The sequence below is a fragment of the Phascolarctos cinereus genome, unplaced genomic scaffold (genome assembly GCF_003287225.1).
Source record: "Phascolarctos cinereus isolate Bilbo 61053 unplaced genomic scaffold, phaCin_HiC Scaffold_1;HRSCAF=81, whole genome shotgun sequence".
NCBI lineage: Eukaryota > Metazoa > Chordata > Mammalia > Diprotodontia > Phascolarctidae > Phascolarctos > Phascolarctos cinereus.
The window spans coordinates 271,429,183-271,446,807 of record NW_027555514.1 but is presented as its reverse complement, the minus strand read 5'-3'; the positions used below and the strand labels follow the sequence as shown (position 1 = coordinate 271,446,807).

The 17,625-nt window shown below is 40.1% G+C and overlaps 1 protein-coding gene across 2 annotated transcripts in view; it reads left to right on the top strand.

Moving 5' to 3' along the window:
* Positions 1-10,944, top strand: part of WASHC3 (WASH complex subunit 3) — a 50,498-nt gene extending 39,554 nt beyond the window's left edge. For both annotated transcript variants that reach the window (XM_020982350.2, XM_020982349.2), the window contains exon 7: positions 8,526-10,944. In XM_020982350.2, the coding sequence (XP_020838009.1) occupies positions 8,526-8,610 (85 nt within the window). In that variant the 3' untranslated portion in view covers positions 8,611-10,944. The remainder of the gene's footprint in view (positions 1-8,525) is intronic.
* Positions 10,945-17,625: the final 6,681 nt, after the last annotated feature.

The following is a 17,625-nucleotide window of genomic DNA, read 5'->3' as shown; positions in this document are numbered from 1 at the left end:
GACTTTACCAGTTTTCTTTCATTAATCCTTGTAATAAACTTGCATAAAGCGCCCACTGTGTGCAATATATTCTGCTACTTACTAAAGGAGGTACAGAGGGAAATAAATCATGGTTCCTGCCTTTAAGGAGCTTAGCTACAACCCAGCGTGTTTTGATTAAGGGAATGGAAGATCCATCTAACTTAATGAAAATTCTGAATGTATAATAGTGGCCCTTTCTGTCTTTGACCTCCTTGAGGTCAGTGAGGTCAATCCTGCGTGATCTTGCACTGAGTCAAGGGTATGAAGAGTTTAGTTACTTTATTTTGCATGACTAAATTGTTTTCCAAAACAGGACTGCCTTGCAACGCCACTAGTGGTACACCAATATTCTTGCCTTCCCACAACTCCTTGGAATTCAGGTTCTATTTTTGTCCCCTTTGCCTATTTGCTAGGTGTGAAGTGAAACCCTGGAAGTTGTTTTAATTTGCGCTTTTATTATTAGTGACTTGGAGCATGTTTTCACATACTTTTTGAGAGCGTGCAATTTTTTTTGAAAACACACTTTTTACCTAATTCAATCAGTAAGCATCCATTAAATGTCTACTATGTGCTGGACACTGGATGCAAAAACAAAAATGAAATGATCCTGCTCTGAAACAACTTACATTCCAGCAAGAGAGACACCATGTACACATATATAAGCACGCGCAGAATAAAGACAAACTAGTACAAGGTCGTTAGGGAGGGATCAGGGAAAGCTTTGTGGAAAAGGTGGTGCTTGAGATGCATCTTGAAGGAAGAGAGAGATTCCCGGAGGGTGGAGAAGAGAGAGAGTGCGTCCCAGGGATGGAAGCGGGGGCAGTGCCAAGGCATGAAGATGGAGATGGAGTAGGCAGGGGGAGAACAACAAGAACGCCAGTTTGGCTGGACCATAGAGTGCACAAGGGGAGTAACGTGCAGCGAGACCACAAATGTAGGTTGAGTCTAAGCATGGAGGACTTTAAAGGTGTACAGAGGAGTTTGTGTTTTTATTTTTATCTAAGAAGCAAAGGGGAATCTTTGGAGTGTATTGACCAGGGAGAGGGATGTAGTCAGATCTGTGCTTGAGGAACATTGCTCTGACATGTGGTATCCTCTGTATGGAGGAGAGAATGGAGTGGAGAGAGGCTTGGAGTGGGGAAACCATTGAGGAGGCCATTGAAATAGTTTAGACGGGAGTCAGTGAGATTCTGAACTCAAGCCCCGTCTATGTGAGAAGAGAGATACTGTGAAGGCAGAAAGGGCAAGGGCCGGCAGCTGATGGGCTGTATGAGCTGAGGGAGGTTAAGGAGTCAAGGATGATGCCAAGGTTATGAACCTGGAGATGGGGAAAATGGTGTCATTGACAGAAATTGGGAAAAGAGGTGGGTTGGGGTGGGGGAAATAATGAGTTCTCCTTTACACATCTTGAATACCAGATAAATGGTACAAAAGTATCTTTACAAAGATAAATTTGAATCTAATTCTCACCCAAATTTGTATTATCTCCTTGTGAAAATCAAATGAGATAATGTATTAAAGCACTTTGAAACTATGCACCATATAGATAAAGTTAAGGTATCGTCATAAGAAAAAAGTTGTGAATTAGTGTAGTTCTTACTGTGCCTTTTGACAAGAGTTGTTTTTTAAAATGTGACTGGAATCGATGTGTCATGATGTTTCTGATTTCCTGACTTTATTTTTTTTTTGCCAATTTTGCCAGTTTTTGACCAAGATTAGATGAACTATGGTAGTAGGAAACCTTGTAGAGAGGGGAACGTTCTTCTGGATAATATGCTGTTATATACATCTATAAATGCATTTAGGAGGGGGGCTGTTGGATTGATCCATGGATTCCAAGCCAGGAAAGAAAAAAGCCTCCCCTTGGTGTGTTCATAGGCATGTCAATGACTGAGAAAATTGGGAAACATTGGGTAGGGAGATGATTGCCAAGGTTTTAGGGTCGAATTCCAGTAACCATTTAGCTTTTCATAGAGGAAAGACTGTTATTCAACCACAGTCGACAACCTCAGTCTGGCTAGCTTTCTCCCAAATACATGCCGTTTGTCACAAGGGGGTTTGGGTGAGAGAAGGTGGATAGCTCAGTGCATCTAATCACTACCAGAAAAGCCACTCAAAGTACATTGCACAGCTAGATGTGATGATAAATGGCCTCCAACTTTATATTGATGGAGCAGCTCTGACAGTGGGTAAATCATTTTTACGTAAAAGTTAAAGACATTCCTTTTGGCAAAGGTGGAGAGATGATGAAGGATCAGTACCATGTGCCAACTGAAGAAAGTCCCCTTTCTTCTCTTCTCTCATTTAGACTCTTTTGTGCATAAGAAGCCTCAGCGAAGAACTGTTTAGTATAGATCGGTCTGTTTGTCTTTTCTCTTTAAAAGTATAAACAGAAAAGTTTTTATAGCCTTAGGTAGTAAGTGTATCTCTACAGACTCGTATGACAACTGGTAGAAACAATGCTGCTCTGCCTGCATGAAGAAACAAAAGAACAAAACTAAGGTTTACAATAAATGTGGTCCAAGAATTCTGTTTGATTCCCTTGTAGAGAAAGAACTACTGAAAATCAAGTGATAGTGTTGAATTTCAGCCTGAAAACTAAGTCAGCGTGACAGCAGGAAGGAGATGTGGTTTTGTTCTCAGAAAAATAATTGTCATAGTACCATTGTTTTATTTGCTGAGTTGGTTTTTGAGGAAAGTTTTTGAGTGAAGATAGAATTGTGCAAAAATCTTGGGTTTTGGTTCATTTTTTTTTAAAACAAAATTATCTCCTATTTTCCCATAATGTGAAATTGATTTTCTATTCTGGGTAAAAACTAGTCCCTGATGCCAATGATATATAAAGGTGTATGGAAGGATATATTAGTGGATATTAAACTGATAGAGGGAAAGAGACAATGGAAAATTTACAGTGGATTTTGTCCAGAATTAATTTATTTGAATTATTCATTCAGAAATATAGTATACGTCTTTGTCATTACTGAAGATATTGCTCTTTAAAATGTCTTTTCTCATTATGCTTTCATGTATTTTCTTAAACTATTGAGGAAACTAGCATATATTGGGTGCTTTTGCAAGAATAGATTTCTGAAACTGAAATTTGGCAGAGCTGCTTCTAAATCTGGGTTGTTTTGTAGCATATTGGTACGGCCAGAGTAGAACTATAATTGAATTGTTATGACGACACATGTCAATAATTGCCTTACTTTAAACCTTTCAGCAAAACCAGCTCCGTTGATATGAGAGTAGGAATTAATGGATCGGGGCTCCCAGTGGATCATCAGATAGCCAATGCAAGCCGAGTGCAGGAGTCTTGGTGGTCTGATCTTTCTGCAAGACCGCCTGTTGAGGCTGGATGGAGCTCCACTGTGAGGATTTCATGTGGCTTCTCTTTTCCGTTTCCCCGGTCAGCTGTCTGACTCTTCTGTGAGTTCTCAGCACTGCTCCAAGGCTTACGTTGAGGACTCAGACAGCCCAGTCATAGCATCTCCGAAGAGGTGGGATGTGTTTGCTGTTGTTGCTGTCTTACTCTCTTATTGCTGCTCTGAAATGTACAATAGATTTGGTGGGGAGTTTGAAAAGGATCTTTCACGGTAGCCCCGTCACGCGTTCCTTGCGATGTCCTAAGAGTTGCGTTCATGCTTAGTCTGCTTAGTCTGAGCCCCCAGATGATTGTAGAACTACTTTTTTAGGGAGCTGGAACAGGCTGTTCAACTGTTCTGAGTTAAAAAGCAGACAGGAGCCATTTTGTTAGCTGCGCGTCTACATGCATAAATATGTTTTCTTATCGAGAATGGTTCAGGTGCTTTCGAGCCCTTAAAATGATCGAATCTTTCCATTTAAGTGTCACAGGAAGATGCTGTCTGTACCAAAGGCTCTTCAATCAGAGAGGTTATACTTCATGCAGCCAAAGGGCCCTTTTTGTGTCCTTTTCCATTTCTGGGCCTGTTCGGTCAAGGACATAGGAGTTCCTTCTTTGAAGAGGAATCTAGCCTCAGCAAAAGATTCCGGCTTAGAAGGCATCTTTTCAGTTGACTCGGAGAGTTCATGTGTAACCTGGATTCGGGTGATATTATCATCTGCTTGCCAAATGTGCTCTGTAGCAAACTAAATTTTTAAAAATCTGTAACTGAAAGTTGAGAAATTGGCGACACGCGCATATATGATTCTCTGCTACTGATTTAGCCCGTAACTACGTAATTTTTCTAGATTTTGTTGATATATTCATTCCTTTTGGTGAATGTCGTTCAGATATTTTAAATATGGCACATAAACCTGATGTCTTCATTTCTAGGTTTTAGCACTAAGGTGTTGTGATTTGTTTGTTTTTTATCTGAATTGAAAATATTCTGTTAAACCATAGGAGACGGAGCTTTATTTTAGCATCCTGGTTCAACATAGCAAATGTTTTTAAAAATATTTTCTTCCTATTAAAATAAGTTTTAAATGCAAGATTAATGTATGAAATCAAGATGAAGGCATAGAATATGATTTTTGGTTCAACTTGTATTTAATTTTCCAATATGTGCATCATCCTGAAATTGAAAAAGCAAGATTTCCTTTCCCCCCTGAGTATGTGGGGGAAATGCCATTAAATAGCAGGGATACAGGCTTTAAAAACGCCATTATACTTTGCTTCAGGGCTTTTTTTAAAAATCCCTGATGCAAACACATGGGCTAGAACTTAGGCAGGCCAACTTAACCCAGACTTAAATGTATGTATGTAGGGTCGAGGGAAGGTGATTTCTTTGCTTCATTGATTTCCTATCCTTTATGTTTCTCATGTCCCTTTTCTCCTAATCTCAAACTCTTAGTCTTTTCGGATTTTAGATTATTTTAAAATGATTTGAGATATGTTCATTGTTATTTGTTTGCACTGTCCTAGATGGTCATTCAATTTTGATGTGGCCCATAATTGAAAAATGGAATATTGTACTATCGGTGCCTTTTTGCTAGGAATTTACCTTTTATTCCAGTTGTAATTGGTAAGAAAGTATCTATATGGTCTAAGGCAGGCCTGCCCAACCTGCTACCCGCAGGCCGCTTTGGTGGGCCGTGGACCGTACATTATGCAGGCCTGGTCTGAGGACAGCCAAGGGAAAAAATATATCTGCTACCTCCAGTCTTGTGGCCAATTTTTATTTGGCCCAACTGGGCCAATCTCAGTTGTATAGGCCTCGCATATTGCTGTGTTAACTTTAGCATCCGCTGGTGGTTGTGGCTGATTCTAGCTGATTGTTCACGTCCTGTGCAAATGGAACATAAATTGGGACCTGGGAAATTGGCCCGACATGTAGATGCTATTGCTCCTACAGGCTCCTAAGGGCCAAAAAGTGAAGTGGACTGCCGTATGAGGGTAGTAGGTTCCCTCTTAGTGGATGTCTTCAGGCCAAGGCTTGAAGACTGTTTGCTGGGGACATCATAGCAGGGATTACTGTTCAGGACCTTGTCAGACTAGCTCATCTCCGAGGTTCCTTCCAACACTGAAATTCTTTGACTTCTGTCATGTGGCAGACTGTATTTATTGGTCAATCAGTCAGTCAACAAATCTCTATTAAGCATTTATTATGTGTCAAGCACCATGCTGAGTGCTGGGGATACAAAGAATGGCAAAAACACTGTAGCTGACCTCCAGGAGCATTACACCACAGCGTTGTCCAAAAATGTGAAACATTGTATAAATTTATATTTGAAAGCCATGGAACGTTGCCAGTATTTTTCTGTTTTGTAGCGTATCAGATATGAAGGTGTAATGGATAGATCATTGAATTTGTAGCCAGAGGACCTGAGTTCAAAACCTATCTAAGTTACTTACTACCCATGTGGACTGGTATAACTTTGGGCAAAATTCCCTCCCGGGCTTCGTTTAGTTTTTTTGTTTTGTTTTGTTTTTGTTTTTTCTAATCTGTAGAATGCGAGGGGGTTGGACTACTAGGTAATCTGTAAAGTCATTTTTTGTTCCAGATCCTATGAAACTGTTTTTAGATAGAAAGCAATGAAGATAGGGAAAGATTGGATTGTCCTTGGGGCAGGCTGCCCTAGGAATGGGAGAAGGTAAGACCTAGGGCACAAATAAAATGCTTTAGTTTGACAAGGAAAAGAGACAGCAGCCCCTTGGAAGGCAGAAATAAAGGAGGTGATGATGAGTGAGGTAGGAAAGAAAAGGGAATGCGTGATGAGTTTCCCCAGTTTGGGAGGTAAGATTATCTACTAGGAGGGGTGGGATGATTTAACTGGAAAAGAAGGTTTAAAACATTCACTATGGGAAGTGTGATAGCAAGTCTACCAGTTAAGAATGAAGGGATTGCCATGCAGTGGATCAGGCCCAGTTAATGCTAGGACTCTCTCTCTCTGTGCCCCCGGTTTCCTCGTCTGTAAAATGATGATAATAATAGTATCTTCCTCAGGTGGTTATTCTAAAGATCAAATTAACTTATTGTGTAAAGTGTTTTAGAAATCTTAAAGCACTGTGTGAATATTGGCTGGTATTATTTTAGCATGAATTTGTAGTGGAACCAATTGGTAAAGTTACAGAGCTTCCTTCAGTAGTGTTTAGAGCAGGGGTGGGGATCCTGCAGCCTCGAGGCCATATGAGGGAAGCATCAAAGGGCTGTACTTGAGGACCTAGAGGGCCATAGGTTGGCCCCTCCCCACTCTGGAGCATCTTGGGAATGATAGCAAAGACCAGAGGTAGTTGGAGTGATCTGAGGTTGAGAATTAGCAGGTATGAATGCCAGAAGGATTCAGGGCTCGGAGATGGTGCATGATAAGCTAACCAACTGTTGGGCTGAGACTTTAGAGGAGAGTGAAACCAGAACAGGAGGTGTTGGACCCAGAGAACAGGGAGATGTGGAGGGAGTGAACGTTGTGGGAAGGAAGAAAAATGGAGTTCAGGGGGACGAGACAGTGGATGGATAGAAAATCCTGATGAGAGAGGGGAATTTCAGAGTTGGAGCTCACAGAGATGACCATTTTGGGTTCATGACTACGCTGAGGGGTATAGAGAGAGAGCATAGCAGTTGAAGGGGCTGATGATCTGGGAGGTCAGCACTTTAGGGGAAATAGCAACTCAAAAGTTGGCACTCCTGAGTAGAAGTGTAGCGGTGGGGTCCAAGAAGAAAGCTGTGAGCCAGGTATTAAACCCCTTAAGAAAGGAGAGAGACTACCTTGGACTGAAGGAGAAAGCAGCAAGGAGCTCGACAGGGTGATGTTGGCAGATGGAGTGAGCATCAGAAGAGGAGAGGATGGCTAGCAAAGAGCCTGTCCTGGCATGTTGTGCACTCATCCAATCAGTAAACATTTATTAAGCACCTACTGTATGTAGGGTACTGTGCTAAGCACTAGGGATACAGTTAGAGGTAAAAGAGGGTCCCTGCCCTCAGGGATCTTACTGTGCAATGGAGGAGACTAGAAATATATGCAAACAATCTACATAGAGTATAAATAGGAAATAATTAACTGAGGGAAGACTATAGAGTTAAGAGGGGTTGGGAAAGATTCCCTGTAGAAGGTGGGTTTTTAGTTGGGACTTAAAGAAAGCCCCTGCTAGAGAGAGGGCTTCTAGAGGAGGTTTTGCGAAGGAATCCAGGCTCCTGTGAGCTCATCAAAGGAAAAAGGTGAATTTACTGGAGGCACGAAGTCTCCAAGAGTCAGGGAGCCTACAGTCACTTTTAGGAAGAAATGAAAACTTGGAGGGTTTCTTTTGACTTACAACAGGTAACTATGTGTTACAACCTTACTGGCCCCCTCACGCAGACGTATTCTCTTCTGCCATGGAATTTTACTGGCCCGATTAAAATGTATAGACTTTGTCGTCGCAGTGCCGGGACAACCCAGGGATCCAAGCAGCCTCAGCTGCTGCTATCATGACCTTTTAAAAATATCACAAGTGACGAAGCTCATCTGCAAGAACGCTTATGTCTCTCCAGCAGCAGTCCTTGGAAATATCATGGGGGCCTCACGGAATGGGTTTTTTTCCAGCATTTGCCTTGAAGGTTTTGTTTGTCCTTACCTACTCTACGTCTTTGTTATCCATGTCTCCTTGAGGCTTCTTTGAATTTGCTGGCCATCCTCAAGCCTCTGTGTCTTCCCCGAACATCCCTCTTTTCCTTCCCTTCTCTTGTACCTCTCCCTCACTTGGAGCCTGCTGGCATTGAACGCTCGCCCTGCCTGCCCCTACAGCTCCCATCTCTGTCTGCAACCCCGTGTCCATGGCAACAAGAGGCAGAAAATGCTGAAACAGCGAACTATGGAAGGACTGGCGAAGGAAAGTCGAGTGCGTGGGCTCGGGAGGAATTGCACTTAATCCCTGGGATGCCGAAGGTGCCAGAGAGGACAGCTTGGTGGTGGTAGAGGGGGAGACTCCCACAATTAAGCCCGGCAGGCTTGGCAGCCTTGTTACTAGAAATATTCTATGTTAAGATGAATTTCATTTACAGTTAACTAAGTTCTTTGCTCAACTGGAAAAAAGCGTTTAAAAAAACTTTTTCCCTTTTCTTTTTTAGGAGGCCAGACGCCCCAGTGCCTGATGGGGAAGGTGAAGCAAATGCCAAAGAGAGTTCGGATAGTGAATCTTCTTTTAGTGACTGAACTTCACGTTGGCCTTATAGAACTTCTATATCTACATAATATATACATGCATAGGAGGAGGGATGTTTTGACAACTTATATTCTTTAGTCCTAAGGTAAAAGCCATTTCTATTATGTTAGAGGATGACAACTTTCAGAGATCACCTCTCTCACAAAATATTTATTAGACTAAGATTTTTCAGCTCTTCATAATGGCTTCTAATCACAAGTTGAAAAAATATTATCTAAGAATCATCTGAATTTGTGAAAATTTTTCTATAATGACTAACTTGAATTTTATCTGACCTATACAGGAATTAATAACCAGCCACGCAATAAGTCAAAAATTATTTCTGTGTTTTAAAAATGCAAAGGATTTTTTATTATCCTGGTAGACGAGTAACTTGACACCGTGCATCTTATTACCACATTTAAGAATCTATAACCCCAGTATACCTGAAGAAGTAAAAAGTGAACAGCCTACTTAAAATAAAGCATAATGGTATTACAAGCACTAAGCTGTGATACTTGAGTGATGAAATGTAAGTTGAAAGACAAAAACCATTTACTTTGAGTTTAATAGCAGGTAGCATACTTCCTAATTAGCTCTATCCAAACATTAAACTTGGTTAAATTGTGGAGACTATTTGTACTAGTCGTTTCAGCATGAAAATGTTCACGTGAGTTCACTTTCGTAACATTTACTAACTAATTTTCTGTCCAAAAGACAATACAGTTCAAAATCACCAAATTACCTATGGAGACTTCAGGTGTGGTTGTGAAGATGGTTCTCTTCCTGTTTACTAGAGAACGACACCTTTCAGCACTTGGTCATCATATATTATACCAAGGTCAGTGGTAACAGTCCACGTTGACTATAAATGTGGTGTCCTCTTGAAGGAGTTAGCTAAGCATCGGTGCTACCCCTTAGGACTCGCTGTTCAAAAAGAATATTTAATCTGCACATGTTGTAGGAGCCGCTCACCTTTAGAGACAACCCTTTGTAAATAATGGTGCAGGGAATAGCTTGAGAAGTCTCTAAAACATTTGTTCCATGGAAAAGTTGACAAACTTGCTGGATGGTACTATTTCACAATTGTTGAATTGACCTAAATTTACTGTTTTACTCTAGAAGTATAGGATTGTTCTATATCTCCTTCAATCTGAAGCTAGATTTGATGCTAAGCCATACTTAAGACTTCCAGAATTTTTCTACTTGAAAATTTATTTTAAAAAAAACTACCAATGATGAGCCAAGGATTAACAATAAACAAGTCCATATCTGTATAGTCCCTTGTAATTACAGTACAAATTTTAAATGTTTCCCTGGACACACAACCCATCGAGTTTCCTTAAATCCGTAAGCAAAACATGGCTTCTGTTAAAGGGTGAATGTTGTATGTGTGCTCTTAGGAAGTATCACCCAGATAACACCGCTTAGTAAAACTGCTTTGTTTCTGAACAGGTTGCTTAAAATAACGAGCTCCATCCCCAGAGTTCACAAACTATGGAAATTCCCACATTTTAACCTTGTAATGCAGCAGTGTTACGGTATTGCCAGTGTGGCAGTCATTAAAAAAGTTATTTTGCCTTCTTTTTCTCAAAACGTTAATAAGCTAAGGGATGAAAACGAGTGACCGAGTGGTGGCTGCCTCAGTCTACCTAGATTGGACAGGCCAGCTCTTTTTTTTTTTTCCATTGAAGTCTTGGTGCTGACTCCACACACAGTAGGCCCCTCATAAATGTCGATGAAATTAAATTGACCTTGTATTGCCTTTCTCAGCCCTCCCACAAGCAGTGGTCATCTCTAGATCTTATTAAATACCTACGTGAACGACTAAGAAGACTAAAATATAGGCTAAGAAACCTCACATTTTACAATTTACTGTAAAATGGGTTCAGAATCCCAGCTCTGTTTCTTACTCTCTTTGTGACCTTGGACAAGTCAGCTAACCTCTTTGGGCCTCAGTGTCTTCTTTTGTAAAAGGAAAGAGTTGCACCAGCTGATTGCTGAGGTCCCTTCAGCTCTAAATCGTAGGATTTAGAGGTAATACGTATTTTTGCTACATAGTTAATCTTGTATGTTTTCAGCAATTAACAGTCTTCACAAGCATGAATAAAAATATTTTCAGTATATGGACAGCATTTCGTCCAGTTTCCTTGTCTTACAGGTGAAGCAATGAATGCCAAAAAAGGGTAAAGTGACTTGCTAAAGAAATTAAAAATAATTTCATTTATGTCAATGAGAAATGCTTACTTTGGCCATTATATTCCTATGTATTAAAATTCTAGTCCTTTATAAGAACTTACAAAATAGATTTTAATAATCTTATTAAACTTGCCTTTTATAAACTACACACCGATTCCTTTGAGATGAAAAGTTGAGTCAAGTTATTTTCAGAACTCTCCTAAGGATATTCTAACATCTGTTTCACTTCTCTCCTTCACTTTCTCACTTAAACAAAAATTGTGTGATGCTGTGTTGTTGTAGTAACCAATTGTTTCTCCAAAAGCAAAAGTTAAAAGCAGGAGGGGACTGCCTAAAAACCCTCAGCTATGCCTCCTTTTTCCTCAGGTGGTAAGAAGGCTTCTGGCAACGTTGGTCACACTTTACTATACTTCCATTCTTATTTTAGAAATCCCCCTGAAAAGTTCATCATGATTATTTTTAATTGGATGGACCTTTAAAAAAGGACAAAGAAGAGAGGACTTTATCATTTCTGTTGTCAGACAATCAGCTAAGCTGAGATATAAGATACAAAGATACAGTGATTAGTAATCAAGGTGACATAACCCATTCCATGGAATGGAATTCCATTTCCATTTCCATCATGGAAATTTATAGAAGAATAAAAACTTGAAAGGCTCTAAAAACATTTAATTATGGTGTGGGTAAGTTCCTCTAGAGGTAAATTATCATTCTCAGAGTTCCCCTGGTAAAATGCTATCCCCTGTTGAAGGCCTCTGAGAAGGTTGCCCAGTGTCCTTTCCTTGCTCCAGTTTTGAATGACCTTTCAGAAATGTTTTGGAATAGGAAGGCGTTGTGTTTAATATGAATCCTCTCATGATTCGGCTTAAGCCTATTTTTCTCCTCACCAATGGAGATGGAAAAAAAAATCTATTGTTCCTTTTCCATCGTCTAATATGTCATGGGCTCTCAGACAAGTAGAGAAGATGAGGCTTCGTGGATTCAGCAGCCCTACTTTAATGAGCTGATCTTTCATAGGTATGTGAGCATCTGATCTTTTCATAACTGAGTGATGTTGTGAAACCTTATGCTGTAGGTGCTACAAGAGAGTATAGCCAGTGTATAGATGAGATATTTACCTCTGTGTTTGATGTATAAATCTCAGGATTTCATTTCCAAACAAACATTCGTCTTGAAATCAATCAAATACATACTGAGACTCTACCATATAAAAAGGAGGTTCTCAGAGAACTCCACATCTTCTAGGGGCTGACAAAATCTAAAATCTTAAAAGTTATTTTTAATTACTTAAAATTAATAATATAAGCATCAATAATAGAAAACACAACCAAAAAAAATGTTAGGAGATATTATGTGACTCATTGCCAAATGAATGGTTTAAATAACAAGGGCTCTGATTTCAGGTAAGGGTCTCATTGCTGTAGTCTGGAAAGGTTTTATGGAATGACGACCTCCATTTACTAAGATCATTTCACATTAAAATTCTTCCTTCTAAGCTCTTCCTTGCTTAGCTTGATATGCTTCCAAGTCATTGATGAAAATGTTTAACGAGCCTAAGTCCTGAGACACCCAACATTTATGTTCCAAGCCCAACAACCCACTGACGATAACTCAGGCATCCGTAAGATCTCTCATAATTTTTGTACCCACTGAACAGCTGTGGAATCTAGTACATTTTTTTTCTGATGCCTTCTTATATCTTCTGCCCTATATTCCAAATTAATGGTATCTGGCCCAAGACCAGAGCTGTAATTGACAACAAAAAGACTAGGAAGTGCCTGGAATTGGTGGTGTTGGCACATTTGCCCTGCCTTACCACCCCGCTGCTGTGCTGAAAAATGCCCTGTGTGTGGTATCAGCTCCTGAGACAGATCTGAGAAAGTATCCATTCCTACCATACCTCACCCAGATGAAAGCTCACCTGTCTTTTTAGACCCAGCTAGCATACCATCTTCCCTGATGCCCTACTTGCAGCGATCTCTCTTTCCTTTGAACTTTCATATCACTTTCCATGAATGTCTTACACAGTTATAGCTAGACATACATATCATCTAGGTTTGCTTTGTCTCCCATGTGTCTAAAAGAGTATATTGCATATTGCAGGCTTTCAATACATGTTCATTGAAATTGAATCCATTAATTTCCATCTCAAGCAGATATATGAGGAAGTGAGTGCACAGTCTTATCACAGCATGGATGCATCCTGGCTTTGAAACATTTTTGACCTTTTAAAAACTATATTTTTGTAACATGGCAGAAGGCAAACTATACAATACAACAATTACTAAGACTGAAGAGAGCCTTGGTTATAAAATAACAGCTTTTGTTCTCATCCTTTTAAAATCAGACCTGAAATTGAATGAAGTGGCTTTTTTTAAGTAAAAATAATTTGCTTAGAAAATACGTCCCGCAAACTCTCAAATGGGATGAGGCTGTAATACGTAATAAGGTCACCAGTCAAGCAACAGCATAAATAACTTTTTAATGCTGCTCTTTAATGGGAATGCTCCATGGTCTATTGTTCCACCAGCCACATTTACTTTTTACTTGCTAATGGAAGAAACTGGTATCTCTTTAATAACTGTTGATAGTCCCTGGTGTCTGCCAACAGTAGGATCTATTAGGATTGGAAGAAGGGCCTATATGAAAAAAACAGGAAACTCCTTTTCGTTTTTTCTATGAAGTAGGCCTTTGGGAATGCTTTTTCAGTCTCATTGCTGAGTCAGAGTTAAGAAAGCAATCTCTATACCTCCATTTTTTGGTGTGGGCTTTTTTTTTCTTTTTCCTATGTGTAAATATGTGACCTTTTTCTCTTGTATTAGAAGCTTAAGTCATGACCATTATTGGAGGTATTCCTCACTTCTACTACCCTTATAGTAATTTTAAATCTCCAAAGATCTGCCTTTAGCTGTAGCCTACTCTCCAGCGAGTAGAAACTGGGTAGAGAAGAAAAGGTTTTCTTTCCTTTGCTCTTGATTTCCTTTAAGTAAAGGAATTTAATTAGTTTCAGCTTTCTGGAATTAGTTGCCAAAACAGCTCAATAAGGTAATGATAATAGTAACAAAGCATGGCTTTGGAAAAAGCCAATTTATTAAGTAAAAATCCATTTAATTTGACTTTACAGATGTGAAAGTGCTAAAACATTTTGACCACAGAGATTATAAGGTGTAGGTAGATATAATCTGTAGTTTGAGGGTGGAAGGGCTGTGTTTAATTTTCTTTTCCTTCTTTTTATTTGTCTTAATCATTTGAGGGCAAAGCTTTCCCATTTTGGCAGCAAGCATTAAGTTGAGAGATTGAGTCGGCCTAAAGTTGCAACATTCACAGCAGAAAAAAAATGGACAAACCAAACCCCAAATAAGCTTCTCCTTCTGGAGCTGTTTCCCAAGCGGGAACAGCCTGTTCACTAATTGCACAGATGAAGTCATTTGTGTTGTAGTAATAGTGAAGGCTTGACATGAGAATCTTTCTGTTCCATCTTAGTGTGTCTACGATGTAATACTGATGACAGGTATTTAAGAACTGTCTGTCCCCTCCAAAAGGTTCACCGTCTGCTGAGTGCTATCAGCATGTCTCTCTACACATAGTTAAACAGCTCAGACCTGCTTTGAAGCTAAGCACACACTTTGTGGGGTAGGCCATGCTGTGATTCAAGCTCTCCCCTTTAGATTTCACAGTTAATAGCAAATGGTTAGTTTCTGAATAATGATCTTCTCATTTATTTGCTCTTTTTTCTCTTCCAAAACAGGCATTGTGTTTTGGTTTTCTAAAGGAAAGGCATTGTACTTGAAAACAAATTTTCTTGCTTCCAAATTCATATAACCTAGCAAAACACAGTAAAATACATTACATGATGTCCCAGAGCCCTGTTCAAGTTTATTTTTCGTTGTATAATCAGTTCCATTTGGTTGTGGAATCCTCGAGGCTATTTCATATTCAGTTCAGCGCTAGCTAGCACCAAATTTGGTGGTTTGCAAAGTGGATTGTTGGTGTGAAGAAGGGAGGAGCTGTGCAATGAGAACAATGAAAATCAAGGTCAGTCATACATTTGAACACATCCTTTCTATGAGCTTATAAGAAAAAGAATGAATAGCCCTCGAATCCAGGAATGCCCTGTCTTTCAGAACAGTTCCAATCTAAAAGGAAAACAATCTTGCAACTGCTCTGGTTTTTTAAGAATTCTGTCATTATTTGATGTTCTAACAAAGAGAGGCTGACTCCAAGCTCATTCTGGAAGGAGGATATTTTGTAATATTCTCTTCTTTTGAAAAGGCTTCCAGCTTATCTGGGCACGCCAGTGTGCATATTCCTCTAAAATCAGGCATCCTACAATGGGCTGTCCTCCATTCCCCCCACTAATGGCCCCAAATAATGGAACTTTTTATTTTTTGTTTTATTGATTTTTATAATATGCAAACCGTGCGGGACAGGCCATTAAAACAAGCCTTTGGTTTCAGTCATCACCATGGAAACAATGGAATGTAGATAAACAATCCCAGGCAATAGCCGAGCAAATTTTAACCTGTTTATTACAGTTATTTTTTCCCTCTCTGCAAGTAGAAAGTGTTGGCAAGGTATCGACCGGGAACCATTTCAAAAATAAGAGAAAATAGAACTGCTCCATCCTTCTTTTTGAGATAGAAACCCTGGGCTTTCCGTAGGTTCATTCACAGTAGAGAAAACCTTAAATGCCTCCTGCAACTCATCAGTGACCCCATTTACACTGTCTCCTAATCTTAGAAGATACACAAATATTCCTTAAGGAATGAATAGCTTAGAGCCTGTAAAAGAATTGCACTGTAATGTATTCAAGATTAGAATTTTGGTCAAGGCCCCTGTCTATAGGCCCCAAGCCTATACAAGGAAGGGATAGGGACTGGATCCATCATTTCATCGTTGCAGAGAACCCAAAAGCATGGTCAGCACCTTCTCTGCAACAGATGGCCTCAGGATTGCTTGGAGACCTAACTTAATCAAGGCCACACAGCCATTATCTGTCAGAGACAGAACTTGAATGTGGGTTGTCCTGGTTTCAAGGCCAGTTCTCTATGAACTTCATTGGATTGGGCTTGAAATTCCTCAAAGGAGTAGGGTCTTGCTGTACCACAGAAATATTAAACTATGGGTTTAAGCCAGAGAGAGCCAATCCTTGGATCATAGAACCCTAGAGATGGAAGGCATTTCAAAAATATATGGTTCGTTCTCTTAATTTTAAAGATCGTGAAACTGCAGTCTAGAGAGAAGGAATGAATTCTCAGAAGTCACACAGCCAGATAGAGATCAGCTCTGATCCCTCCTGATCCCTAGTCTAGCTTTTTTGCCTGTACCCCATACCTTCTCTGCCGTTGGTCATCCATCCACACACACTCTCTGAGACTTCGGAGATGGGATTGGCTTGGGTTTTTTGCAGCCTAAGGGAGCAAAGAACCATTTTAGGGCTTTAGGCTTATATTACTCCAAACCCCTGGTCTGATAGTCAACCTTTTTTTGAGGTTCCCCTTCCTGCCCCACTACAGGTTCTACTCACTGCTATTAGTTCTTCTGTACGGGAGCAAAATTCATCTAACTACTTTTCTGTGACAGCCTTTCATATATCTGAGGCAGCTGTCATTCACCACGTTCACTAAGATAGGACTTTAACTCTTTCTGATTTCTTTCTGAAGTCTTTTCTTCTTCAGGTTATCTTTGCATACATTGTTCAGCCAGTAGCATGGTTTCTAGTCCTTGCGTCATCCTGCTTACCCTCCTCTGCATGTGCCCACGCATACTTTTCCTGAAATGTGCCCAGAACTGGACACAAAACCCTCAACACACAAGATAGGACAATGGCTTACTTCATCCTAGACATTGTATTTCTACATATGTTCAAAAGAGTCTGTATATCTTGGTACCTCTTGACATTATACAACGAGGAAGGCCACCAGTGTGTTGCATAAACTTCTCATAAAAGTATTTTGGGATGGAGGAGAAAAAAATCACTCAGAATGAGAAGACATAAGTGGGTTGCCATCTGCTTTAGAGGTATCAAACTCCTGGAGATCACAGATTCATGGACAGATACATATCTGAATATTATATTTGCCTGAATATTTCCCATTTCTGGGTTCCTTTCATGATCCTGGAGACACAGGCTGAACATTACTATAAGTATTCTTAATAGACCATCATCAACCAATGCTGAAGCCACTGACTATACCTCAGGTTGAAGTCAGTCCCTCTCTAGTTGAACTTCCAACTGAAGAAGAGATATTGTATGCCATTAGGCTCCTCTATTATGGCAAAGCAAACGGCACTGATTCCATCCCAGCAGATATCTACAAGGAAGAGAGTCCACTGCTCATATAAAAGCTGACTGAAATCTTCTAGGTTATATGGCAAGATGAAGTTATCCCCCAAGAGATCAAGGATGCCTCCACTGTCCATCTCTACAAAGAAAAAGGAAATAGGTTGTCCTGTGACAATCAAAGAAGCTTCTCTCTCTTAGTCATCTCTTCCTTAATCAGTCAGTCCTTTACCTAGAAGATGGTCATCTACCCAAGAGCCAGTGTGGCTTCAGAAAGGGCTAAGGAATGATCGACATGGTGTTTGCTGCCTAACAGCTCCAAGAGAAATGCCCGGAGCAGAAGAGAGGTCTGTACAATGTGCATCGATACCTGACCAAGGCCTTTGATACTGTCAGTTGTCAAGGACTTGTGGAAGCTCGTAGCAAAATTTGGTTGCCCAGAGAAATTCATCAGCATGGCACACCAGTTTCATAACGGCGTGCTTGCACAGATTCCGGATAAAGGATGATACTCTTAACACTTTTCTAGTCATCAGTGGAGTGA